The 27,994-nt window shown below is 39.3% G+C and overlaps 1 protein-coding gene across 2 annotated transcripts; it reads right to left on the bottom strand.

Moving 5' to 3' along the window:
• Positions 1-15,616: 15,616 nt before the first annotated feature.
• On the bottom strand, positions 15,617-23,143 carry LOC148852855 (DNA (cytosine-5)-methyltransferase 1B-like). Of its 2 annotated transcripts, none has more exons than XM_088942694.1 (12): positions 22,631-23,143; positions 20,908-22,411; positions 19,245-20,763; positions 18,946-19,110; positions 17,977-18,181; positions 17,761-17,872; positions 17,476-17,623; positions 17,179-17,376; positions 16,800-17,078; positions 16,547-16,708; positions 16,138-16,356; positions 15,617-15,951 (listed from the first exon to the last, which is right to left on the bottom strand). In XM_088942694.1, exons 1-12 carry the CDS (start codon positions 22,704-22,706, stop codon positions 15,820-15,822), a joined length of 4,719 nt encoding a protein of 1,572 aa, XP_088798820.1. In that variant the 5' UTR covers positions 22,707-23,143; the 3' UTR covers positions 15,617-15,819. The 2 variants fall into 2 exon arrangements, with proteins under 2 accessions (XP_088798820.1, XP_088798821.1); XM_088942695.1 differs by having other exon boundaries at positions 22,781-23,031.
• Between the last annotated feature and the right edge of the window lie 4,851 nt (positions 23,144-27,994).

The following is a 27,994-nucleotide window of genomic DNA, read 5'->3' on the forward strand; positions in this document are numbered from 1 at the left end:
TTTTAGGTAAACATTTCTGTCCAGTGAGTGCTTACCCATCATGTTCGTGAACGCCAAGATACTGTGAGAGAGTTTTCATTTTCTGGTGAAGCCCCTCCCACATCGGTCTATGACGCCCCTATCATCTTATGAAATACTCAGACAAGCCCAACAGCAAATAGATAGCTCATTTTCTGGTGTGTTTCCTCATTACTAAATCTCTCATCCTCATGCTAATGATGGAAGGCCTTTAGAGAGTTCATCATATGAATCTCCCTATCACATGCACTCATATTAGTTGGAGGGAACAATGAATTACGCCCTAGTTTGATCTTAGTCAAAACCCAAGTGGCTCCCACTGACTTTCATAAAGTTAGATTTCAGTGGGCCCAAATCGGATAGGGTCCCACACGTAACCTCTCCATGAGGTGTGGGCCCACCACTGAGGGAGGTCACTCATGACCAAATGGAATACCATGGCAATGATGTGCATTCAGTCATGGTGTGCGCAAGAGCCATTGTCGATTGAGCATGGACCAAGCACTTATGGCTCATGTACGTAGCACATCACACATCCATACATCACATGCAAGGATAAATTGATCCAATCAATTAATTATCTGTAAATTTCATTTGAAGCCTATTTTAAATCCATAATATTAACCATTAATATTATCTACGTATATGGGTTGAATTAAGATTGATGGGTTCGGCCCATATAGCTTTAAGTGTTAAGTGGACTTTTAGCAATTTTAACTATTTAAAACTGGGCCTTTATAGGTTAGGCCGAATTAACTATTTAATTAATTATCATCCCTCACGCCCATTAGTGGGAAAATTTAGTCCAAACAATTTTGAACCAATCTTGGTTCGAATGGGTCTAGGGTTTGATCTTTAATTAAAACTTTAATTCAATAAAATAATCTGAAATTAAATACTGATCAAGAATCCGTCTAACAGGGCTGTTCGCACAATCCTTCCTGCAAAACAGAGGTTAGATCATAGTTTGCAGTTTAATAAAATATAAATCGTAGATTGCAATACTCCTATCAGCGAAATCTCATTTTCTGCGCCGCCTTCTTCGATCCAAAATAAAATAAATAGAAATCCTAATTTCTATTAATAATTACACCAGATCAAATACCTATATATTCAGAATAAAAAATAAATAAATAAATATTATTTTACAAACCAAATGTAATAAAATAATCCATAAACTTCAAAATCGTAGGTTCCCTGCACAAATAAAGAATTCGATCTCCTCTTGTACGAACAACCCATAAATCAAGAAAATCATAAAGAACAATTCTAAACAATAATCAGATTTATGTAAAAATAATTTTAGATTATTCGCCCATTAATTTTGGGAACAAATTTCCCAAAACATTTATCTGCGCAAATCGGGTAGAATGCCTTCTGCCCATTTGCGCAGGTTCAGATCTGAAACAAATTGGTTCAAGATTTGAACATGGCTCTGATACCACTAAAGGGATGAGAGATCCATCGTATGGACGCCCAAAACTTGCAGAATAAGGTGGGCGAATTTCAAAAATTTCTCTCCCTTTTAACTGGACTTCAAATTCCTTATTTAGAAAATCATATTTTCAATGACCAATCTTGAACCATGAACTGAACCAGACCTGAACCAAAAGAAGTAGGAGAGAGGTATATCTAATATAGAGAAATATTATCTCTCAATGGAGGTGTTCACGCCCAAGGAATGATCCAAAGACTGCTCCTACTGAAGATGGCACAGTGCAGGATGGAGAAGAATCAGCAGCGTTCTCCAAGAACCTGATCCTTCATAAGAATAGTTAGATGGCATGTGAGCACTGCTTCCAATCAGTCCTTTCACAAATGGCTGATATCAAGATCGAATCTTGATCTCTCCCACAAAGTTGGAGATCGAACTAGAGGTCTAGCGGCAGCAAGAAGGAGGCGGCAAGAAAGAGTTTCGCAGATATTACAAAAATCCTTCTTTCGTGATTTCAGCTCTAAAGACTAGAGACCTTTTTCTCTGATACCACATTAGGAGTTGCTGATCCAAATCATATTTGGATTAAAAGTCCCTTTAAGTGATAAGGGGGAACCCTTATCTTATCTGTAGATTAGATCAGCCCTTTCCTAATCCTATTAGGAGGCTCATAAATCTAAATCTTATTTAGATCTTGGACTCTCTGAGTGGATAGAATCAAAAGCCCAATCCTATCAACTGATTTAATCTCAGATCCGCCCCTCATTTAAACTGATCAAATCAACCCAGTTCGAAATGGGCTTTAGGCCCATTAAGGTAATATGCTCACTTAGCCTTTCAAACTGCTGCCCAATTGGGCTTCCTTGTATAGTGTGGGACCCAAACATTGATCTACACATCAGCCACATGGGTTCGGCCCAGCCTTTGTTACAAGGCCTGGCCGAATATACTGCTATGGACAGTGCACCCCCTGAAACCCATCAAATGGGCTCTATGAGCCCAACACTTACCCTAAGTGGTCCCTGGGCCAAGCCACCTTGTAACACCCAGGGACTATGGCAGATGCAAGATTAGCCCATCAGGTATTACCCTCAATGGTCTTACACTTAACCTCTCAACCCATAATTATCAAACACTACCCAACAAGAGATGACATCTCCCTCGGCTACAAGGAACAATGTTGCACTCTCTGCTTATATGGATCTCGCGAATTAAAACCTTTTGCAAACATTTTAGAAACCATAATATATATACTTTTATGTCTCATATAAAATATTCTTTCCAAAACAAATCTCAATGATTGAAATCGGATGCCAGCAGTCTTAGTTTCCATCAGTGAGAGTGCATCCCCGATCATTACCTTTGTCCGACAAAGGGGCTGATCATGTCACTATGATCACCCACTCAGGTGAATTCTCAAACTGTCTCATCATACCTAAGTTTTGACCCCTGCTAAGGATCTCACTGATTGGTACATCAAAGATAGCCCAATCTGACACCTAGTGCAGTATCATAATCGAGTCTAAGGGTCAGGTGTAACTTTCCAGTTTTGCCCATTAATCTCCAAGGTCCAGGGCAATACTGAAAATCTGGACCAGTTCAAAGATTCAATTAATCCTACATTGTATGTGTCTAGGGTCTCACCCTGGCAGCTGAGACAGGCCACCCCAACCGACTTGGTGGCACAACAATGTCAACCTTATCAGGATAGGTCTCCCTAGACCGACCCACTGGCTATGAATATTTTAAACTAACACGAGTCTCATTAAGTGCCCAGTTTAAGGGTATTACACAGAAACATACCAAGGGAACATGAATCAAATATGTATTTTTATTCATTTACAATAAACTCATAATGTACATCATTCTGATTGAAGCTAAGGGCATACAAAACTGTCTAACAGATTCATCCACAACCAACAACGATGATGTTCTGGTGCCCGATGTCTCGGGTGACATGGAACATCGCTCGGGGAATGGGGACACAGAATCAGAGTTTGCCTCTCCATCGAGGGAGTTGTCGTACGAGGGCGAGTTGGACCAAATATGGCAGGAATTGTTAGAATACTATAAAAATCATGATATCCTACTACTACACTTCTAGGTGGTGGACCTTGTGTCCGTTCAAGGCAAAGAAGTGCAATATAGCGTTTCTAATATGGTTGCACAGTTTGCTTCAGCCACAATTCGTATTCATTGGTTGCCGGAAGGAAGACTGTATCTGGACGTTGTGGGTTCTGCCTTGAGTGACGTTGCTACCTTGATGAGTCGCGTGATGCATCATCCACTAGAAGAGCTATCGTGGGATGATTTCGCCTGCTGGTTAGAAGCGTGTCGAGCATTTTCATCGATGGGCTTCTTTATGGATGAGGTCAAGCGGTGAGTCGCGATATTAGCACATGCCTTTTGGAAAGCGAGCCAAGGCAACCGCAAAATGACTTGTTCAGCTCTATGAAGGATGTTCATAGGCGTCGCAAGATCGTTGAAGCAAGTGTTGTCCGAGTGTCAAACGATCTCAAGACCCTGAGGGAAGAGTGTGCGTGGCAGGAGTAGATCATCGATGACTACACAATGGAGTTAGAGAGTTTGAAGAAGTTTGAAGAAACCAGTCGTGTCTTAGAGACCATAATTGCAATTCGAGAAGAGTGGATCAAGTGATGTTTTATATTTGTAATTGATAGTGCTGGGGTCGATCCCCTATTTTGTACAATGTTTTGCTAAATAGTATAAATTCCCTATAGGCGTCCTGAAGGTTGTATGAGGTGCATCCGTGGGGTCCATGAAGATTTGGTTGTACCCATTGTAAACATCTAGGAAAGAGAAAAGTTTGTGCCCCACCGTCGAATCTATCAACACTTCCATATTAGGGAGGGGGAACTCATCCTTTGGGCAGGCCTTGTTTAGGTCCCTAAAGTCAACACAACATCTGCTGGTGGGGTCAATATTGGGGTAGTGTTATCGCTAGAGAGTTGGGTGGGGGACACTAACCATAGTTGTCCATTTTTCTTCTTTACTAGAACCACATTGGCTAACCACCGGGAGTGTGCTATGGGCTTGATCAAACCTACTTTCAAAAGCCACTCTACTTCCTCCTTGATCTTTAGTGTCACCTCTAGCTTAAAGATCCTCTGCAGTTGCTTCACCGTCGAAATTTTGGGTCTATACGAAGAGAGGGGGGACGAGCTCTAGGTTGAGTCCTAGCATTTAGTCATATGACCAGGCAAATATATCCTAAAACTCTGTGAGGAGAACATAGTTAGGCTAGTTCTAGGTTTTGAGATTTTGCGATAAGGTGTTCCTTTACCTTCTAGAAGTGCGATTAGTTTTTCCATGTCCTTTGTTGCCAATTTGGCGGACATGTACAAGGGTCTTTTGTCAGATCCGTCGACTGCTAGGTTGATTCCTTCTAACGGTTCTTCAACTGTGTCGATGGAGTCCGTCATGCACTTTGTAGGTGTCCTAACTTCATCACAATATACTAATGTGTCTTCTTTCGGTTCTTGAGGTTTTTTAATTGTCATTTGTCTCGAGTCTTAGGTATTTTATATTTTCATACGTATGTGGTCTGAATGTTGTACCTTTGTGCCCAATTCAGTGGTTGAACCATCGTTCGATGGCATGATCGTAGCAATATCACTTTGCGGCGTGGTGAAATAGTGTTGCTTGAAAAATTACTTGGAATCTATAATTAGAAAATGCAATGATTTCTTTGACAAATATATATATTTTTGGAAAACATCAGAGATAGAGAAAAAAAAAATTGAGAAATAGATTCCACACTTGATACATACTGCAATCAGGCCATGTCAAGCAATTACCTTTAGGGATGGCCTTTTTAGTCACAGGAGGTTCATCACTTTCATGGTCCTCGATAATGGTATAATACTCTTTCTGTCGTCTCCCATCATTCGCACGCATCTACTTCCCTTTCGTCGCTCCGACATCCCTATGGGTTCGCTCTTAGGCGGATGTGGTAGTTGTCCCCTCTACTTTGGCTATCTTGGTCTTGCCACTCCGTGAAGTAGATGGCATCTTGGAGTTGTGTTTCAGACTTGTCGAAAGGGGCCCTGGTGGTCGGGATCCTTATTGACCTCCCTCGGTATCTGGCCTCGATGCATTGGTGATATGTTGAAGGGACAAGGGCCAGATCGTGTATCAGTGGTCATTCCCAAAGTGCGTGGTAAGAAGTTTTCCCTTGAACTACTTGGAACTCTTGCGTTATGCTAAATGGTTCGATCGCAACCTGACGCTCTATGGATCCTTCAATGGTTGATGGGTTACCATTGAAATCCATTACTTCTAACGGAAGCCCCTTGATGTCTTCCTTTCGGATACCCATCAACTCTAGTGTGTGGGTCGGGATGAGGTTTACGGAGCTTCTGGGGTCAACCATTGACCTCCGCATGTCATACCCTCTTATCTTTGCCATGATATATAGAGGCCGGTTGTGAAGGGGATCGGCCGCTAGCATATCATCTATTGTGAACTCCATGCTACTTTGGTAATGGCTATACGGTTGTAAGGGGTATCGGAACACTTCTGTCAGTGCCCTGATGGCCAATTTTTGTGTTGTCGTGTTGGTTCCCTGCTTAATGAAGAACTGGCATAGTTCCTCGCTTCGCTCTAGTCTCTCTATCAACGCGTTGGCTTGGTGCAGTCTAGTTGCCCTGACTACATTGACGCTACCTCCTCGGGCATGTGTTGGTAGGGGGATCAATTTCCACACGGGCCAGCTCTTTTGTCACGAACTAGTCAAGTTTCACTTTCTATGCAAATATCCTCCTGAGGCTGAAGTAATCCATCAATTCATGATGCGGTGTTTGGTGGTAATTACAACACCTACCGCCACGCTTGTCTTTCTCCGGGTCTACTCCCAAAGGTGGCAGTGGCAAGCTAATGACTCTGTCCTCTACTAATTTGTTCATGATCATAATTACCTCCTCCCTGGTATAGGGAAAGGGGGGAGGTAGTGCATCTCTTATTCCTTGGGTGTTGCCTCTCTGGTATGGTCCTTGTTTGGTTCCTCCATTATTTCTCAGCCTCCTGTCGATCACATATGCCTCTTCTCTGTTGTACGAGGTCGCACCCTTTACGTTTGTGCCGTCCTTTCTATGCATTTCCATAGCTAGCTGAAGGTCTCTGCTTCAACTTTTTCGACGTCGATCTGATATGTAGGGCGTGTACCCTGCTTCGACGTTTTCGACAAAGCTCTTCTTGGTAGCATGTTCGTCGAAGACGGAATGGGTGAGCTTTTGGAATCTCAAGACGTAAGCAAGGTCTTCTCCTGGCCCTTGTTCCAAATTTTGCATGTTGGCCATCGTTAGCTTCCTTTCCAGAGTGAACCACTTCGACGAGAACTTCTTGGACAACTCACCCCACGAGTCGATACTCCCGGGGGTGAGGCTTATGAACCACGTGTATGTCAGGCCAGTCAGTGACTTCGAGAACTCTCGTGCTTTAAGGTCCCTGTCAAGAGCAAAAGGACCGAAGGAGTCTTCAAACTTACTAATATGTTCCTGCAGGCTGCCCCTCTACCCATCATACTGTGGCCATTGTTGGGGAGAGGTGTACCCGGTAGGATAGGGCTTGTACAGGATACAGTCGGAATAAGGCTTCTGTAAGACTACCGAATCCTAGACCCAATTATGACTCTCGACCACTAAACCTTGGACATATTCCTTCAATTCGTCTCTGCTAAGGGGAACTTCTGATATTGGGTTGGCACCAAGGAAAGTGCAAAACTGATGAGCGGATACAGAGCCTGCCTGAGACGGGGCCAAATTGGCCTTGTGATGCTACTCTGGGATGCCAGGGAGGTGGGTATGGCGCTAGAGGTATGGCGACTGGGGCTGGGATTAGAACACGGGACACCCAGGATGGTGGTAGGGGGTGTCTGTTCAGCCTGGGCCGATCGGTTAATCAGAAACTAGAGGGTGCTCCTTGTTTCCTCTATATTTTCTTCGATTTTCTTGAACCGCTCTTTGAAAAGTGGAAGGGAAGCCTCGAACATGTAGACCTTGTTTGACAAGATCTCAATGTTGGCATGGATGGGCGTTTCCATCTCAGGTTGATTCTCCACTCTGGGGTTGGTATCTTCTAAAGCATTACTCTGTTCCTTGAGGATGGTAGAGAGGTTGATTCTTCTTGAGGCCATCCTTTGTGATCAAAGTTTAACCAGAGGTTTTATTGTAGGACTGAGGTGTAAGGCTAAGTTGAAGGGCGGTCTCTTTGAAAGACAAAGGAGAGCCTCCAAGGAGAGCAAAGGCCTTTTTTGGTACAAGATTCGAAAAAAATGAGAGGGTTGCAGGAATTCTAGGGTATCAATAGCGGAATGCTTGAGATTCAATGATGTCTAACGTGAGGAGGACCCTCTATTATGAAGATCCTTAAATCCTTAAAGGTAGGAGATGAGGATCTTCACTCCGTATCGGAGAAGGGAGTATATTGTTCGCTAGCAATCATTGGATGCACTACTAGGGTTTCGCCACGTGTATCATGAAGATCTTCCCATGGATTGGCTTTCTTATCCTTAAGATCTCTCATTACTCACATTTGTTTCTACCTTTTAACGCAACGCAACTAGTCCTACGTGGCGAAGATGATGCCACTATTCGAAGGGCGGTATTTGTCAATGCCTCATGGCAATTTGCGGAGAGCTTTGCTATCATGAGCTTGCGTGTGTCTGGACACACATAGGCCGAGACCACACTGCTCTCTCTGACTTTTCATTCGAAGCGGGTTCACAAACTATGGGTTCATCGCACGCCATGGTGGGTGTAACTTCGTCGCATACTTAAGTGTGCTTGGGCCTTTTGGATGAATCTTTCTAAAGCTTGTTCTAGTTCAGGTACTCAACGGACTTGATGGTCCGTGGATTTATCATGGTTCTGCTTAACTTGTTGCGGCTTCATCACGACAGTGACGATGAACCGTAAGTTTATCGTAGTGTGGGGGTTGACTGTAGGCTACTTGTAAGTGTTTCTGTAGTGTTATTCTTGGTGTCTGATTAATCTTTGAGGGTCCAATTGAGCTATACATACCTACAGGCAGTCCTATATAAAGGCCAAGCCGATTTTACAGAAAACTCCCCCTTCACCTCAGCTAGCCAAACAATTTTGTCGTGGCAGATAGAGAGCCTCACACCAGACCCCTGAATGCTATTTAGAACATCCTCCTCTATAAACCATGAAACTGATCTAGGCACCAAGCCCCGTCTTCATCAAAGGCATCACAAATCCTCAGTTGCAAATTTAGCTCTTCATGTTGAATGACTTTAATCAAGGGGCCATCCATAGTCCACTTACCAAGCCAAAAAATGATTTCTCCCCTACCCACCACCACCTCAAAAGATGAACTAAATCACCTCTTAGATCTATGTTTACCTTCCAAGTACGTGAAGCGTAGCAAGGAGGGATGGTTGTATAAAAATGACCATGTTTCAGTACCTTAGCTCTAAAGAAATCATCCATAAAGAGTTGTGAAAAAGCGAGCCTTCATCAGAAGAGCTTTATGAACATTATAAAAACTCTTAATTTGGAGGCCTTCTTCAAAGAAAGGTCTCACAATTTTTTTCCAAGCAACCCAATGGTGCTGATTGGTTGAGTCATAATTGGTCCATAAGAAGCCTTTCATCAACTATTCCAGACGTCTAATAACATCTTTCGGCGTTGCCACTTCTGACATCAAATAGATAGGGATACTGTTTAAGACATGTTTGAGTAAAGCAACCTTACCTCCTGTTGAAATCAATTTCCCTTTCCACCTAGAAATTTTGGCGACCACTTTTTGCATTACACCATCTAAAGCTTCTGCTTTCACTCTACCCTTACCAATTGGAATACCAAGATCAATGAAAGATAGTTTCTTATGCAGATAACCTGTAGCTGAGGTGATAATCTAGATTCTACTATGAGATCCTTTGCTAAAGTGAAGAAACAACTCTTTGCCTTATTCACCAATTGACCCGAACATTTTTCATATCTCTGGATGACTTCCATGACTTTCTCTAGCACTTGCTTGGATCCCTGAGTGAAAATAATGGTGTCATCGGCATAAAAACTATGAATAATAACCAAACAGCCCCTATGAGTAGCATAAACACCTGTAAGATGATCCTCACCCAACTTAGATAGATTTCCTGTTTAAGACTTCCTCTACAATGATAAACAGATAAGGAGACAAAGGGTCCCCTTGGCGCAACCCTGTTGTGGACTAAAAGTATCCTACAACTCCTCCATTCCACAGAACTAAAAACCAACAATTATTAAATATTTTCTTAACCAAATCAATCCATGTTTCACTGAAACCAAACCTTCCCAAAACAACAAAGAGAAAGGACCAATTCAGTCGATCATAGGCTTTCGCCATGTCTATTTTCAGCACAACATTCCCCCCTACCACCTTCCTATCAATATGATTAACTAGTTCCTGCACCAAGGCCACATTATCCATGATATTTCGTCCCTGTATAAAAGCCCCCTGTTCTTGTGAAATCAGTTTAGGTAAAATATTTGCTAGCCTCTTATTAACCACCTTGGCAATAATTTTGTAGCAAAAATTACCTAGGCTTATCCAGCAAAAATCTGCAAAACTTTCAAGAACTTTGCATTTTGGAATGAGAGTAATAAAGAGGAAGTGTAACTCACTAGGAGCTGGCCACTTACTTTGAGTAATAAAAGAGGAACGTTGAAAAACTTTCAGGAACTTTGCTAGCCTCTTACTTTAAAAATAACATTGCACAAACTTATAGGCCTATAATTGTTGATAGTTTCTATATTCTCATTTTTTTGGGATGAGAGTTATAAAAGTTTTGTTAAGAATCCAACACAATTTCCCTCAATGAAAGAAGGCTTTGATGACCTCATAGAAGGATTCTTTGATAGTATTCCAAATTAAAAAAAAAAAAATAGGGCATTTAGGCCATATGGACTATGGGCCTTAAGATCTTTTATGGATTGAAGGGCATCAAAAATCTCCATATCAATAACCTTCTTAATGATGGATTTAAGGATGCAAACGGATCGGATCAGATTCAAATGAAGGTATATTCGAATCCAATATGACATTATTCATGTTAGATCCGATCCAGTCTGAAAGGAATCGATTTGAGTTTGAATCCTATCAGTAAGCCAGATCTTCGGATCTGACCCGATCCGACTTGTTTTCTTTAAAAATTAATAAATTATTAAAAGAAAAATAAAATATACTAATTTAAATAAAGTAAAACAAAAAAATGCAAGTATTTTTTAATTATTTTCATCACATATATATATGATTTTCATAAAAAATAAATAAATAATATAACAAATTTATAAGTAAATTAATAACATATATATGTATTATATTTATTTTTATAAATATATAATATATATCGGATCGGAAAAGGGTGATTTGAATCCGATCTGAACAGGGATGATCCGAATTCGACCAAATAGGATTGGATCTCGAATTGGATCGAATCATGATCTGATCCATTAGCACTCCTAGATGGATTTATTCTGCTCTTCAATGACACACTTATCAATTTCACCAATGAAATCATTTATACCCTTAGTACTTTCATACTAGAATCTTCACTTAAATCATTTAACATCATTCCTCCCATGCCCATATGTATGGTCTATATTGTTTGGTATTGACCAATACATATCAATCGTATCAGTCTCTATTGGTTCGTATCAAATGATAAAAAGCATGCTTTTGAAATTCTAGTTTAAATGTTTATTAATTGTGCATTTAATTGTTTTAATGCCCTATTAATTGTTGTGCTTTTACATTTCAAATTTATGAATTTGCATATAGTATGTATTTTAGAAATTATAATGGATTTGATATATTTTTTAAACTAAGAATATATATAATTAATATTACAATAAATAATGAATACAAAAATAACAATTTTATTTACAAATTATTTAATGATTTATGATTAATTTGACTTATTTTTAATATATAAAAGTAAAATAATAAAATAGAAAATAATTAACTTTAAAATGAAAATATAATAGTTGCATATGATTGTGCAATGTTTTTGAAGCATCGTTGACCCGAACATTCAGACCATTCGGCTCCGTCCAAGCAACCGGTTCCATTTCACCCCTAACCCATTCCTAGGTCAAAAAATGTTGACTTTGTCAGAAAACTGCTGACCTAGGCGGACGAACAATCAAATTGTTTGACCTAAATAGCGGTTCGCGATTTAAGAAAGTTGTAGAGAGGGGAGAAACTGAGAATCTGAGATCCAACACAAAGAGAGAGAGAGAGAGGGAGAAGAAGAAGAAGACTACAAATGTTGCAAAGAATTCGATCTCAGATCTAAGATCCGAGAACTCATATCTCAGATATGCATCTGTTACCACCCCTCACCGTCACTATCACCATTATTGTCGCCGGTGAGAGTCAAATAATCCTCCTCTTCCTTCTTCTTACCTCCTTCCTTTCCTTTCCTTTCCTTCCTCTCCTTTTCTTTTTTTCCTTTCTCCTTCCTTTCTTTCTTTCCTTCTTTTCTTCTTTCTTTTTTTTCTTTCTCAATCAACAACAATCTCTTCTCTAGTTCTCCTTTCTCATATAAATATTTGCCCTAATGTAAACTGTCTGGACCGTTCAACCCAAACAATCAAACTAATGACCTAGAAACCGGTAGCTAGAACGATTCCGTTTTTGGGTCAGTTTTTAAAGCCTTGTGAATGTGTCTTGGATCATTTATATTATTATGAACCTAATGTTTATTAAATTAATTATATATCTATGCAATTATTAGTTAATTTAACTTAAATAAATAATAATATACGATAACTTTATGCATGGAGTAATTTATAAAAGTTTATATAGTATGTCTCTTGAGCTCTTGATTGATACATTATCATTAAAGTTGTACGGTAACAATTTGCCCTATTATATAAATTGAAATGTTCATGTGCATTCAAAGTATATTGCGATACATACCCATTCCCAAGCATGGTCAAAGTATGGATACTACAAATATGCAAAGAGTTTCAGCTCGACAAAATTTTTGTATGTAGGTTTGTCACATTATAGATTAGAGTTTGGAATCAGTGTTTTCAATCCACCATTGACTTCATTAGTTGAACCATTCGAACCGTCACTCGGTCATGATTTTGGGGTCAATTTTAATAAAACCTAAAAATTGGTCAAAACCATTTATCATGTCAAAAAACCATCCAACCCAGGTGATTGGACCGTTAACCTAGTGACCGAGTCACAGGTTATACACTAAACATGTATGCAAACTTTCAAATGCCATAACTTTGCACTGTGATGCCCAATTGGGGTAATCTTTTTTTTTTTTTTTTGGGTAACTTTTCAAGATCTATGCATCCCAAGATAACATAGGCGCCTTGGCCCTCTATTTTCACAAAAAAAAAACTCCTTTTGGCCTCAAATTGCAATTTTTTATATTTTTATAAATTAAAAATGAAAACTAAATTAAATATAAAATAATATATATATTACATGTAGAACATAATTATATATTACTTATTGATAAAATATGTCTTTATAACATTATATACACATATTTTAAAACATTCTTTGGAATAGTTAAAATCTTATATATACACCCAGTATGGAGTGTATTGTATTGTTACTTTTAACCATGTTTCGAAGCTTCTTGATTCGATATATGACACCAATATTTTGAAACATGTCCTGAATTTAATATATTTTTAAATTAATTATACATTTCTCTAGTTATTCATTAATAATGACTTAAATAAATAGTAAAAATATTAATGGCTTTATTTATATAGTAATTTGTAAAAATCTATATAGCTTGTTTATTGGACTCTTAATTGATGCATTATCACCATATTTATAAACTACATGTCTTGCTATGTTGATTGCAATGCATTTCTAAATATAAATTATTAAATATGCATTTTTTATATATTGATACCTCATTCATAGTTATTTCAACATTAAATTTATTATTTTTAATGTATATGTGAGATTTGTGAGAATTCACCTAGTGTATTCAAGCATTTTCATATCTTTGAGTCTTCACAACATAATATAATTAGAAATTGACAATTTTACCTTGTAAGAGACATTTCTCCTAATGCCAATGCATCAACCACTAAGTTCTTTCAACATATTAGAAAAGCTCCACAAATAATGGGTCTGAAAAATTTTAGGATCCGTTTGGTTCAGAGTCAAAGTCAAAATCCTTTGGAATCATAATGGTTTACTCCCATAATTTGGTGGGTTCAAAACAAGAATGAAAATGGGAATTGGAATCAACTGGAATGGGATTTCATTCCCAAGGGAGGAGCAGGGAATGGCCATTCCCTCAAATGGGGGAATGCCAATCCAGCAGAAATGGGAATGGGATTCCCATTCTACCCAACCAAATAATTGAAATCAGAATAATCCATTCGGATTCTGATTCCATAGCCCTATTCATGCAAACCAAATGTGGCCTTAGATTGAAATGGGTTAGGGTTAGGATTAGGGTCAGGGGTTCAACACCTTAGGTTAGTGTTGAACTCAACCTTTACTAACCCAACCCAACTTGCACCTTTTCTTGGTAAGAGGCACCTCTAGCATATGGGATCCATAAAAATATCCAAAATTGGCATTACTTGAGCTTATTTTTCTCATTGCTATAAATATCCAAAGTTTAAAGTATCAATACTCTTGATATGCTATAGAGAAACTTTTTTAATTAGGTATTTTAATGTAACATATGCAACAACTGAAATCACCTCCCTCTCATTGCAATATTTTGAACCTTGGCATCCACAGGTTTATGCTTATTCATTCCATGAAGTGCCATCCCAACACTCCACTAATTGACATGTAATCAGGATATAAAACTTTTTTTTCATGTTGCTACTTGATTTAACACCCACCACTTAGGCACTTGGAAGGGAAATTTAACTCAAATATCCAATGGTAAATGTCACATTTATTGTAAAGCCCATTCATTTTTTGGATTTTGAGGGGAAAGTTGGTCAATGGGATTTTGATTCTCATTAACCAAGATACCCATGTTCTTTTTTTCAATGTTTAAAAAACCAGACCAAACTGGCCAATCAAACCAATTGAACCATGACCCAAGGCATTGACTGATTCAATTACACCCCAATAACCAGAATTGCTCAAAACTCAATAAAAATTGGCTGACTGGCCAGTTTAAACCAAAAACCAATGAACCAGTCTTGATTTCATGAAACCACCTAAGTTCATAAGTGAAATTTTAAAATGTTATTAACAAGATTTGAACCCAAGACCTCTTATTTTCATAGATTACTTAGTTACCACTAATCCACTTCTTATACTAATTAATGACCATTGTACATATTATATTATTAAGCACATATTTTAAAATGTAAATTAAAAGTCTTAAACCCTAGTCATTTGTTTTAAAAATTAAGCTTACCATTCATCCACTATATTTAAATATATTAAATGTTGTAAAATATATTATATATAATACTTATAACTTGTATATATGTATATGCCACATCATCACAGTTCAACCTCCAATTCAACCCCAATCAAACCTCTAACCCATGAACCTCTCCCTTCTCCGGTTCTTTGAACATTGCTTTTTTCATATTTATGTGGGGGCCCATAGAAAATTTATTTTTCCCTAAGTATCACTTACCCATCTCACAAATGGGCAACTTTCCCACCTAGGAGGAAAATTGCCAACACTTTGATGGGATAAAATTGCCCCTTTCAGTAATGGATTTTTATGGGTAAAACAGTCATTGTTTTGTTTATTTGGGAAGTAAAAGAACATGGGCAAATGCACTTACCCAGGTAAGTGTTTCCTATGAAATATTTACCCAAGTGCATTTACCAAGGTAAGTAACTTCCCAAAAAGCAAACAGGGCCATAGTGTCAACTATATGAATTTACAATATTCATGGATCAAATACCCAATAAACTCACCATCAGTCAAAAGAAAATTGTTGTTGTTAGCAAGACTCAAAACAAATGCAGACTCTAAGTAACAACAGCTTTCCATCTAATAATGCCCTTATTTGGTTTAGAGTTGGGGCTTTCTTAGCATGCTCTGTAACTTAGAACTTAATTCGTGTGTATGGAAGAATGCATGAACCATAGAAGAAGAGAAAGGACAAATCAGCTGGCTGATCTTTGATCAAACAAAACTATGCCAGAAAAATGAGATACAGCTTGGCTAATAAAAGACTAAATTACTAAGTTCTTGTACAAATTCCAATTACAAAACCATACAAGCTAACTCAATACCAAATTAGCTTGGAATATGGTTGGCAATGATGAATAATCACATTCATAAAGGCTGAATATGATAGGAAATAAAGAAAAACCATTTCCTATCAATGCTGAATATAACCATAAAATGGAAAAGGAAATGTTTACTGTCTCTGCTTCAGGGCTTCCTTCAGTTTCCTCCCCAATGCAAATGCCAAAGGTGGAGGGACAGCATTTCCAATTTGTCTATGCTTGTGTTGAATGTTACCAGCAAATTGATAGCTATCCGGGAAACCCTGCAGCCACACACAATGACACAAACCCACAGACAAGTGATATATCAATCTTTTTGCCAAGAATATAGAAATAATATGGCTGATGAATTTGCACTCCTCTATTAAGTTGTTAATATTTGGTTTGTAGGAAATATATTGTTTGACTGAGTAATGATACTGATTAGAATGAAATAAGTAATAACTTACTTGTGACCGTGCACACTCTCGAACTGTAACTATCCTGTCCTGATCAGGGTGAAAGCACATCCCCACCTTGCCCATAGGTTGTGGATCTGTGATGGAAGTTGGAAAGTTCCCTTCCCAATCCAACCTCCCAAATAGGCCCTTCCATTGATTGTGCCTCTTAGCTGTGTTTGGTAGACACCATGGTATTAAATCAACCACTTGTCCAGTAGACAGCTTCACCTGCATTTCATTAAGTGAAATTGATGACTATAGTGGAGCAACTAGCTTATTAGATCAGGATCCTCAATTTTCCCACAACCCCCCCACCCAAAAAAAATGTTAAGATAAAAAAAGAAAGAAAAAGATACAGACACACATCAGGATCCCAATAGGTCTAAAAGACTGTAACAGCAGTTGCAAGACTACACACCTTTTCATCTGGGAGGTCATGCCAATCAGCACCTGGGCGCTTTGGAATTTTAAGACAACGGATAAGATTCAGTTCATTCATTTCTTTTGATATGTGATCATGCAAGGTCACCATGTTCCCTCGAATTTGCTTTTGAAACCATGATACAGGATGACCGGAATACTGTGACATATAAAGGAAAAAGAGAGCATGAAATATGAAATTTGGATCAACATGTAAGTTACATGATTATCACGGTGGAGAAGAAACCCACCGCCATTGTTGTTGTAGATGCACCATTATCAACTGCTGGGAGATCCCCAATTGTATCTCTGACAGTTATTGCACGGAAAGGGGCTCCAGTAGCAGTACTCCGAACTGCAACATACTGCACATCATCAGGCAATGTAATTTTCAGATCCGGACCTGAAAACACATGCATAGGCTCAGGCCATTCAGGGAGTGTCTCTTCTGGAGAGGCTCCCCAGATGAAAGCTCGTTTCCGAGACTGAGAAATGCCAAAGGCACCAGCTTCCAAGACACCAAACCTCACCTAAACACAAATAAAGCCCTTGAGAAACTTCTGAAAGATGCCCAACGAGACTTCACAAAATATATCATCTTGAAATACTTAGCATTAGATTTGCACCTACCTGATAACCCATTTCAAGGAGTGAAGCTAAAGTTAAACGGAATGTCTGTCCTTTGTTGAAAGATACAAAGTTCCTCACATTCTCAAGCAAAAAGTACTTTGGCCGAAAATAGTCTGCAAATGATAAGAATGCTAGGATCATCTCACATTGAACTTTGCTCCAGGTGCTCTGATTAAACCTATTCATTCCAGAGAAACCCTGCAAAGAAACTAGACCTTGAGTTACATAAATTTATGATGTAATGTTAACTGAATATGACCTGGGAATTATCCATCAAGTCAAGAAGGCTATGCAGACCTGACAGGGAGGGCCCCCATTGATGAAATCAACCTGCCCAGGCAGTGGCAAATTGTTAAGCTTGTTCTCATCAAGTGTTGCAGCTAATTCAGCAGCCTCAGAAGTAAAGATGCAATCATCTGCATCTCCACACTTTACCATTATGGCCCTGCATTACAGCACATTTATGGATGAATAAAAAAGCTAAGAACTTAGATGATTGAAATAGTTCTCAACTTCAAGTCCAGTAAGATAAACCAAACCAAATCTGATCTCTAAGAAATTTCAATTGAACAAGATTCTCACCTGAGAATTACATTGCAGTTGGAAATGAAAGTTAATGCTTTTGGGTGGTTAAGAGTAAATGCTTCTCCTGCAGGTTCTTCATATTCAATTGCCCACTTGGTAATTGAGGCACCTGCATGGATAGAAAGCAGCATAGTCAATCACTTGGCCAATATAGCTACAAAATCAATCAAGAAAATATTAGGACGACTGAAGATGCACCGGACAGGAGATTACCAGATTGTTCTAGCCCCTCAGATAAGCCACCACAACCAGCAAAGATATCTAAAGTGGCCAACCGGTTTTCTGGGGATGCATCTTGTTGGTTATCAACAGTATTAAAACAACTTTCTCCTTCTTTAGCCTTTCCTTTTCTCTTCCTAGATGCAGCATCATCAGCACTCTTACTTTTTGAGTACTCTATTCTAACATTAGCTGGCAGCTGTCAAAAAATAGCATTTAAAATCATAAGGAGATTGTGAAAATAACAATAACAACAACAGAATAGCTTTCAAGGCACCCAGGGAAGGCTAGGCAACAGAGAGGGACATTGTTGCCTAATCACAAGGCAATGAAATATTTTAAATAAAAATAATGAATCTTAGGGTAATTCCTTAGGTTCTGGTTCTATGGCAACCAGCAACCATCTTTTATTAGCAATTACCTATAATCTTCATAAAAAAAAAAAAAAAAAAAAAAAAGTAGAAATTCTACATTAAAACATAAAAAAATCAGCATATTCATGAGAAAAAAGAAAAGTATATTAAGTAAATATAGGGGCTTAGCCTTTGTTTTTGTCCTAGGATAAGAAGAGAAGGGTGGGAGAAGAAGGATGTAATGATTGGACAAAACCTTACATTTTTCTTTGCTTATTGGTTCAGGTTTTGAAGTTTTCAAGGGTTTAAGACAACATAACATGTGTGTTGATTGAACCCCAACAAATAAGAAAATAACAAAAAGAAACTAGTATATAAACCCACAAAATGAATAATTTAGTTTGATGTCAATTTTATTATTATAGTCCCAAACAAGGAATGTAAAAATATGTTAAGAGTGATGAGCAAGATCGCCCTCCATGGGCACCTTGTTGCCTAGGCATCACTTTGAGAACTATAAATAATAATAATGACAACAACAGCAACTACTAGTAGTAAATAAAAATCCGTGCAGAAGACTGTCTAAAACTAGAAGCTAAAGACAAATTACCTGTTTGATGGTTCCTTTAGCAGTGTCATACAGATGTTCACAAAAGAAAATGTGCTCAAAGATTGCATGACCACTCATAGGTGGAACATCAAACTTCCTTCTTACTTCACACTTTCCTTGTATAGTATCAACAGGCACACTAAGAATCTGCTCACTGTAGAAGATCTGAAAATCCACCATTAGAAACTATCAGAATTATAGACAGAAGAAACTCCAACTATGATCAAATATCATGCAAATGTGATATCAAACAAATCTAAAGTTTTTTGCAACATAATCAAATGAAAAGTTGGTATTACCTCTCTAATATCAGAAGTGTATGCTTGTTCAGATGAAACATCCTCTGGTCTGAAGAATCTTCTGACTTTAACCTTGGTAGACCCTGGGAGAGCTTGGCTGGATCCTTTGGGTGCATCAAGCTCCAGAAACTGACAAACAGCATAAGCTTTCAATCCCACATTTCTCCCAGACTTGAATGTTTCATGCTCCTCTGTACTTGATACAAATTGATGAGGGCTCACATAAACAAAATCACGAACAGAGTACTCAGTCCCCTTATATATAAATCCAGTCTTAGATGAATTAACTTTCAAGATCTCTTTCTCTTTCTCTGCCTCCTTTATTTTGCAAGAGTAGCAAATTCCAGATCCAAGACCCATAGTCTCAAAGGGAAGTTTAAAGAAGGCACCTCTCTCAGGCCAATACAAGCTTTTGCAATAGTATTCCATGGGTAACCCTTTATTTTTCCTTTCTTCTGCTCTTGTCCTGTCAACCTTATCAGCATTAATGTTATCCTTTCTATGTTGATGTCCCCAAGGCATCAAGCGGGCATCCACAACCACAGTTTGCTTAATATCCCCCATTTCAAATTCCATGCACCCATTGGTCATGAAAACCTCTCTCTCATTAGCAGCATTTCCAAGAACAGTCTCAGATCCTCTCTTCATTACCCTCCCATGAACCATCTTTTTTGAGTTTGATTTTTCAAACATGTACTCCACAAAATAAATAGAAGGTATTTCCTCTGTATCATCAGCCTCCAGAACCACAGCATCCCCCACAGATATAACATCTCCATGAAGAATGGCTCGTTTATAAAGGACCTCACCAGAACATGTTTTACCGACTGAATCTCCATCCCACTTGATTTCCTTGGCAGTGGACCTAGATTTAGTTTGCTTGGATGCTGAATGAGGTTTTGGGGTCTGCTCTCGAACTAATACGGTTTCCTCTCTGGCCTCTTCAGAATCATCATCTTCATTTTCCTCTTGCTCCTCCTCAACTTCTTCATCCTCTTTCCCTTCAGACTTATCTTCTTCCTTTAGATCTTCAGGCAAATAATTGGAATAGTACTCACCCCAAATTCTGTTGATCAACCTTGTCGTAGTAGCCTGCATTGCCTTCCTCTGTGACATTGTGGGTGCCATTTTTGCCCTTGGGTTTGGATTTGCTTCATTCTTCAAAACCAACTTCTTCTTTACTATCAATTTTGTGTGGTGGAGTTGCTCCATTTTATCAGATAGACCAGTTACAAAAGCACACCTCCTGATCTTTTCATCAGGATATTCTGCAAATTGTTGCAATATTATCTGTCCATGGACAACCACATATCTCTCCACAGCAGCCAGATTAGAAGAGACATGAGCCCATTGATCTTTCTCAAACTCTGACACTCTTTTGATCACATCTGCAAAAGAAAGCCGTGATACACGGCTTTGCTCCTTCAACAACGTAATAATGCTGATTGCAAGCCTCGCAGTTTTCAGAACTGGCTGATACCATGGAGAATACTGTTTTGACGGCTTCCCAAGCCTATACCTGAAATAAACAAAATGAAAAACATGTGCATCAATCATGCAAACTACAGACTACACATCCATCTGCAAAATTGTGTAAAGCAAGCTGATTTGTAGATACAAGAACCACAAAAAAAGAAGACAACTGAAAGTAGACAGACAGTACCAGGCTAAATCTGTTCGGATTGTTATGAAGACAATTGAAGATCCAAACTCAATCATCCATTCTTTAATAGGACTCAGATAAATTGGAATTCCATCCACGTTTTTGGCTCCTGAAGCACTTGAAGAAGATTGGGTTGGGTCATCATCAAGACAGAACCCACTGCCATCATCAGTAGTCATAATCCCTGACCCATAGATTGTTACATCAATTTCAGCACAGGGTTTCATTGGAAGCAGCTCCAAAGAAATAAGCCTCGAATCAGAGTCATAGAGTGTCCAGTTGTGAAGCATACTCCGAGGAAGTTCATCAGGGTAACACGTTTCAACGTCACTGCCAAAAACAATATATTCATCTGTTTCTTCAACGGAGGTCTTGTAATATGCAGGTAGAGGATAATCATTTGCTATTTCATCTTCGTTGATCTTGATATAGAACTTGCTTGGAGCATTGTTGTGGCGCTGCCCTTTCTTCTTTATTGATTGCCAGTACTCTTCTTCCTGCAACAATCTGGCCAACTTCTCATCCTCATCTTCCTCTGACGTGCAGGTGGAAGAACTGGACCCCTTCAAATTCTCTCCCGCATCCTTAATTCTCAGAACCCCAGATGATGAAGCATTTGAGGGCACAAAATCCCCCCTTTTCTTAGCCTCATCTCTAAGAGCAACCAGCACAGGCAACCCAGTAAAGATCTGATCATTCTTCTCAGATGTCTCATCCAAACCAACAAGTTGGTTATGGATAAATTCACCCTGTGAGACAACGAATTCCCTGATAGACACCATGTCAGGGAAGTTCTTGCTTCCATTTATTGAACGAACGACCCCAGCAATAAGTTCTTCAAGACTTATGTCAGGATTTCCTCCGGAAGGCTTCCATAATTTCTTGAAGACCTCAACACAAGCACGAGCCTTCTCGAAGAAATGATCATACAACTTCTTGTAGCAACTTGCAGGTTTAAGACATTCATAATCTGCAGCCTCAGTGCTGATCCAAATGACAGGTGACCCCTCTTCATACCCAGAGATTGCCCACGACTCTATCCTCCCAAAGCCTTCACACCTGAAACCTTTGTCCTTGTCTTTGTCTGAACTTCCATCCATAGGCAATATAACACCAGTGACGAACATCTCGTCAACTTCTGTCATCTCAAAGGGTTGAGAAGCTCCATCTGCATCATGTACAATGAAATCCGCAAGTCTTCTATTCGGATGAGGAACATTTGGACCAGAAGTCAGGTGCACCGCTACTATCTCTTCTTCCACCAATGGGCCCTTCTTTGATTCAACGATAGAACACTTTTCAGGCAAACGAATAGATTTCTCCTTGAAATTGGCACAGGCAGCAGCTCGCTTTGGCATCTTGCGAGAACCAGTAGGTTCTTTATTGCTCTCAGACGCATTACGCTTCTTTTCTTTTGGGTTGACATTGGTTGCTTCATCTACATCCATTTTACCAGCATCGGAAATGACGGGTTTTGATTTGCTTCTGGCCTTGTCCTTCATTCCTGAAACAAAAATACCATTTAATAATATGTAACCCAGAATCAAATAAAGTAGACCCTTCTAGCGATGAGAGGCTGAAATCAACAATGTATATGAAATTTGTAAGAAAAGGCAAAATAGGATTCGCGCATTCAATATACCAATAGAGATACCGAAGAGATCAAAGGGAAAATAACCCCTCAAGTGGTATGATCAATAAATAAATACAACAACCTATTTACCTGAATCCACTCGATTCTTTGGAGTAGTCGATTTCACGGCAGTTGGATTGGCATCCAATATTGCCGACGATCCCATTTTTAACAGGCCTAAATCGAATAAGCAAGAGAGAGAGAGAGAGAGAGAGAGAGAGAGAGGGAGGGAGGGAGGACCTGAACCGAGTGAAGAGTGTTATGTAAGTCTGTAACAAAGGAAGAGGAACCCGGAGAAGGCGGGTTTTTGTTGCAGAGCTTTTGAAGTGAAAAAACGGCGGGAACTTTGGTTGAGTAGTTTAGCGCCAATAAATCGAAATAAAAAGAGAGAGAGGGAAGAAGAAATTGACAAATTGGATAGTGGTGTTCTGTTCTATGCTTCCATATTGCTGGTAGGGTTTAGACTTCAGAGTTCAGACAGAACCGAAGTCGTTTGCTATCGTATATGGTCGTATTGTTATCGTATATGTAGTACGAGTTGCTTTTTGGGTCACAATTGTTCCGAGCTAAGCTCTCATACAAGAACGCAAAGGCTGTGAGCCTGTGCTCGGTGAAAATCAGCCAAAATATATTGATGTGAGAAACGAATTCAGATCTCATACACACCAGAATCCTACCACACGACATTAATTTCTGTGGGTAGGAAATTCAGATCTCAATGTACGTGAGTAGGGTTACTGTGGGTAGGAAATTCGAACCAGCAAGAAACATGACTGTAATATAAAACTATTCTTATTAATTTCTTTGGAATTAGTGTTGTAATATGGGCGTCGTGCCTATTCCACATAAATCCTCCAAAAGAGATGCCCGACACAGCTCTATGCTCGGCGAAAATCAGCCAAAATGTATTGATGTGAGAAACGAATTCAGATCTCATACACACCAGAATCCTACCACACGACATTAATTTCTGTGGGTAGGAAATTCAGATTTCAATGTACGTGGGTAGGGTTATTGTAGGTAGGAAATTCGAACGAAACATGACTGTAATATAAAACTATTCTTATTAATTTCTTTGGAATTAGTGTTATAATGTGGGCCGTGCCTATTCCACATAAATCCTCCAAAAGAGATGCCCGACACAGCTCTAGGCCCAAGCCCTAGCGGGCTGGTGCCAGGTAGGCCCACAAGCATTTCAATTTTTTACTTTTTCTTTTGTTTATTTTTTTGTTAAGTAAAAAATTATAGAAATTTTTTAAAAATTAAAAATTAACAAAAGAACATGGACATTTAGTAGGTGTTTGGCATTGGTGTAGGGAACATCGTACCATTTTCTCATAAAATTAGTGTTAGGTATGTGGAGTTGTAAGCACCGTTTTCTTTGGAACCGGTGTTGCCATATAGGCATTTTCTGAGAAAACAGCACTAGTTTTGTTTGGTATCAGTGATGGCAACAACACTTTCAACATTGATATATATTATCCAACGTCCAAGATGATGCCACCTCATTGCACCATCGACAGCAACACATTGTTTTCTCATAAAACATTGGGTTTGGGGTTGCTTCATACCATACTTTCTTGATTTCCAAGGCATGGTCTAGAGCAACGTTTTTTTAGAAAAACGATACCAAAATAAGAGGATGTTGTTTGAAGCATCGCTTTCTCTTATGTGGCACCTATATGGTGCCATTTTCTCAAAAAATGGCATCAATGCCAAACATCACCTTAATAAATTAAACAACAAATTGAAAAAAAAAATCTAAAAATTTTATTTCATCTGAATTTAATGTATACAATAATACAATTGATTTGATCAATTGCATATATGGGTCGATCCAGCACAGTTAAACTATACAGGCCTTTTTTTTTGGGGTATTCAAACTATATAAGCCATGTTATGCTATACACTGGGCCTCAAAACCTCTAGCCCAAGACAGCATGGGGCTTTGTGCCAACTTAGGACATGTTTGAGAGTGCTTAAAAATAAGTGTTTATTTGGGCGGGAGTTACACCATTAAACACTTATTAGTGTTTGGGAAATAGGCCTAAAATAAGGGCTTAAATTTTAGGCCCAAATTTTCAGCAATTTTTAAGTATTTATACAATAAGTACTTATTTAATTTTTTTTTTTTTGTTCTAAGATTATCTTGATTGAATTTTAAAATACCACTTATAAAATTATTCATAGTTGAATTTTATAACATACCAATTTTTGGGCTGAGGACCACACCATTAAGCACTTATTGGTTTTTGGGAAATTAGTCCAAAATAAGGGCTTATTTTTTAGGCCCAAATTTCCAGCTTTTTTAAGTGCTTATACAATAAGCACTTATTCAATTTTTTATTCCAAAATTATCCCTAGTTGAATTTTAGAAATACCACTTATGAAAATTATCCCTAGTTGAATTTTATAAAAAGTGTTTTCGTGTAAAAGTATTTTTTTATAAAATTACTTTCATAAGAGAAATTTAATAAAAGTACTTTCAAATGTTTTCAAAGTTTGAAAGAAAATGAAGGACAAAATAGTTACAAGTGCTTTTCTAAGTGCTTATTGTGGGAAAAGACTACCAAGTGTCCAATATGAAAATAAGTGCTAAAATAAGCACTTGAAAATATTGGGTGCTAAATGCAAATAAGTGTTTATTCAAATAAACACTTGTTTTTAACATAAGCACTCCCAAACATGACCTTAATAATTGCAATTCTCTTCCAACACAAAAGCTATACCAAACGAGATATTGATTGCTCCTTTGGAAGGGCTTTCATGTACCAACTTTTGGCTTTGCAAGTAGGTCCCCACATAGAAAGCAGGAGCTACGTTTGGTGAAAAACTCAGAAGCTATGTATATGCTTTAGTTTAGCTAATAAATCACTTCCCAATGAATTCAATGCGGCTCTGTCAACACTCAACATGGCTCCATCAAAGCTAAAGCCCACCCAAACAGGACCTCAATAACTTATTCAAAGAATATTTGTGTTAAGAAGGTTAAAAAATAATTACTTTTAACTTATACATGTATAATAAATTTACTTGCATACATGAATTTTGATGAAAACCTATCAAATTGGTTACCACTTTTATATTTTCAGATGATTGGTCATAAGTTTTTTTTGGCATCATAGTTTGAACCCTTATTTTTTAATCAAACCTGAACTTTAGTTGGATCAAATAGGGTCAAATCCATACAAGATCCATTTGTTAATCAAATAACAGTTATAACATTCAAATCCTGAATAACCAAATTCAATGTTGGTATTTGATGTAGCGCGATCCGGGCACTCCTAGTTGGCGGATGCCTGGCTCCTACCTGGCGACAGATGGTACCTGAGAAGAGGAAGGTAAAGGATTCCCAGGGAGCTCACCCGGTGGGAATACTCCGATGCTTAAGTTAGAACTCTAAGAGAGCTGTAAGAAATGCAAAGAGAGCTACGAGTGCAGATAGCGCTAGATCAGTTTAATTACCTCTGCTCTTGGAAACCGGGGCCTTTAAATACTTATGTTCTTGTCAAATTGGGCGTAACTGCCACTGGCCCTCTATTGCAGCCGTTATTTGCCAGGGCTACGCAGGTAACCATTGTAGAGTATTGCCCAATCAGATGAGAGACACGACCTGGAAAGGACAGACACGCCGCCACCTGTCGAGAGACGTGGGTGTAGTCCACTGGGCTGGCAGGGACTGTGCCGTCAGTCAAGAGACGTGCTGCAGTCTGACGGGTACAGTCTTGTCAGATAAGAAGCTTCTTGAAAACGCCGCGTCGCTCAATAGCGAACTGCCTTGTAGCGAGCTATCCCATAGCTAGCTGCTTTGTAGCGAGCTCCTGGAGGTATCCCGAGGTGATTCCGCCTGAGGTTGCCTTTGAGGCAGTCCTCTTGCCTAAGTATTGGAGCGAGCTAATTGTCCGAGCTCACAAGCTGGGATAGACTTAGCTTGGAGTGTTCCCTTTCAGCATACTAGGGTCCTTGAGCTCACGTTGTAGCAAGCTCGTTCTGTGGTGAGCTGTAATGTAGCGAGCTGACCTACGAGGACTTTTAATGAGCTCATTACTCAGTTGTAGCTAGGTTGTCACGCTGAGTTGTTACTTATGTTGTGACACGTCCACATGTCGCCTTCTTAGGAGGTCGGATCAAATCACTCTCCATCAATTGCCCCCCACTCCTTGGGCTAAGGGTTCTACCTTAGCATGAGGAGTTCATGGAGTGTGACGGGTGGATTTGACCCAAAATTCAAACTGGATTGACTGATCGCATTAAATACACACGCGGATGTCAAGCGATTTATGGACTTTTCAAATGCCAAAAATCATGCCAAAATGGCTCTCAGTTTTGCAAGACGTGCAGCCGGCATTACCGTAATCATGGAAGACATGTAGCCAGTCATATTTCAGTTTCAGAAGACGTGCAGTCAGTTTGATTACAAACCATCAGATTCGCCATAATCTGAGCCATCGGTTTGTGGGCGCAGTGGCTATAAATAGGAGGGCCCAGGCTTCATTTCTTTTATGCCAACTTGCCTTGCTTTTGGATTTGAGGTTGCGCCTTTACCTAGTTGCTCGAGCTCTTCTCTTGTTCACACCGTCCTTTCGGTTCAACTTTTTCCTAGTGAGTTCTCTTGCTTTGTCAGTGATGTTTGGGTACCCATACAATATCTTTCCCCGGGATGGTAACCAAGATGACGCCCCTTCGAGCTCGGGGGAGCTTGGGGGCAAGTTCTGGAGGCTCGAGAGGCCTCCACTGAAATGGCTTCCACTTCCCGAGGTAGGGAGCCAGACAGCTTGGTCCTTCCTCCATGTCGATGGAGAGACTCATGACCTTGGTCCTTCATTTTGACCTTCCCAGAAATCTCATCTACAGTCTCCCATCTAGCGACTATCCTTGGGAACACGAGCACGACGAAATCGTGATCTTCCAGGAACAACTCATTGCTAGCCTTCGTCTTCCTCTACATCCTTTGATAGTGGAGGTTTTAAACCATTTTAACGTTACTACAAACCAACTTCACCTCAACTCAATCTGAAATGTAGTTGGGACAATTTCTTTGTTTTATGAGTATTGTCTTCCTCTTAACCTTGGCATCTTCTCCTCCATTCTATCCATCAAGAATGCCTCCCCCAGAGCTCCTTCGGAAAGGTGTTCTTACTACTTCTCACCCCGTCTCGGCTTCAAGCTCCTTCATGAGCTGCCGAACAGGATCTTAGCTTGGAAGCGGGATTATTTTGTAGTTCGCAACCCCGTAGGGTGGCCCTTCCTGATCCACTGGAGGGCCGCCATCCAGGATTCGGGTGTTGACTTGGATCCAAAAGTTTGGGAGACGCTGCAATCCTGGGTAGCGATTGGCTTCCTTTGCTCAAACTATTTGGCTGAGGACAAGCTCGTGCAAGCTGGCCTGAGCCCTGGTAGGTTGTCTTTAGGTCGCGCTCTCTTCTTTCTTCTCTCTCTCTCTTTGAGCTGGAC

This window comes from Nelumbo lutea, chromosome 5 (assembly GCF_056320005.1).
Source record: "Nelumbo lutea isolate HS-2025 chromosome 5, American lotus-T2T, whole genome shotgun sequence".
Taxonomy (NCBI): domain Eukaryota; kingdom Viridiplantae; phylum Streptophyta; class Magnoliopsida; order Proteales; family Nelumbonaceae; genus Nelumbo; species Nelumbo lutea.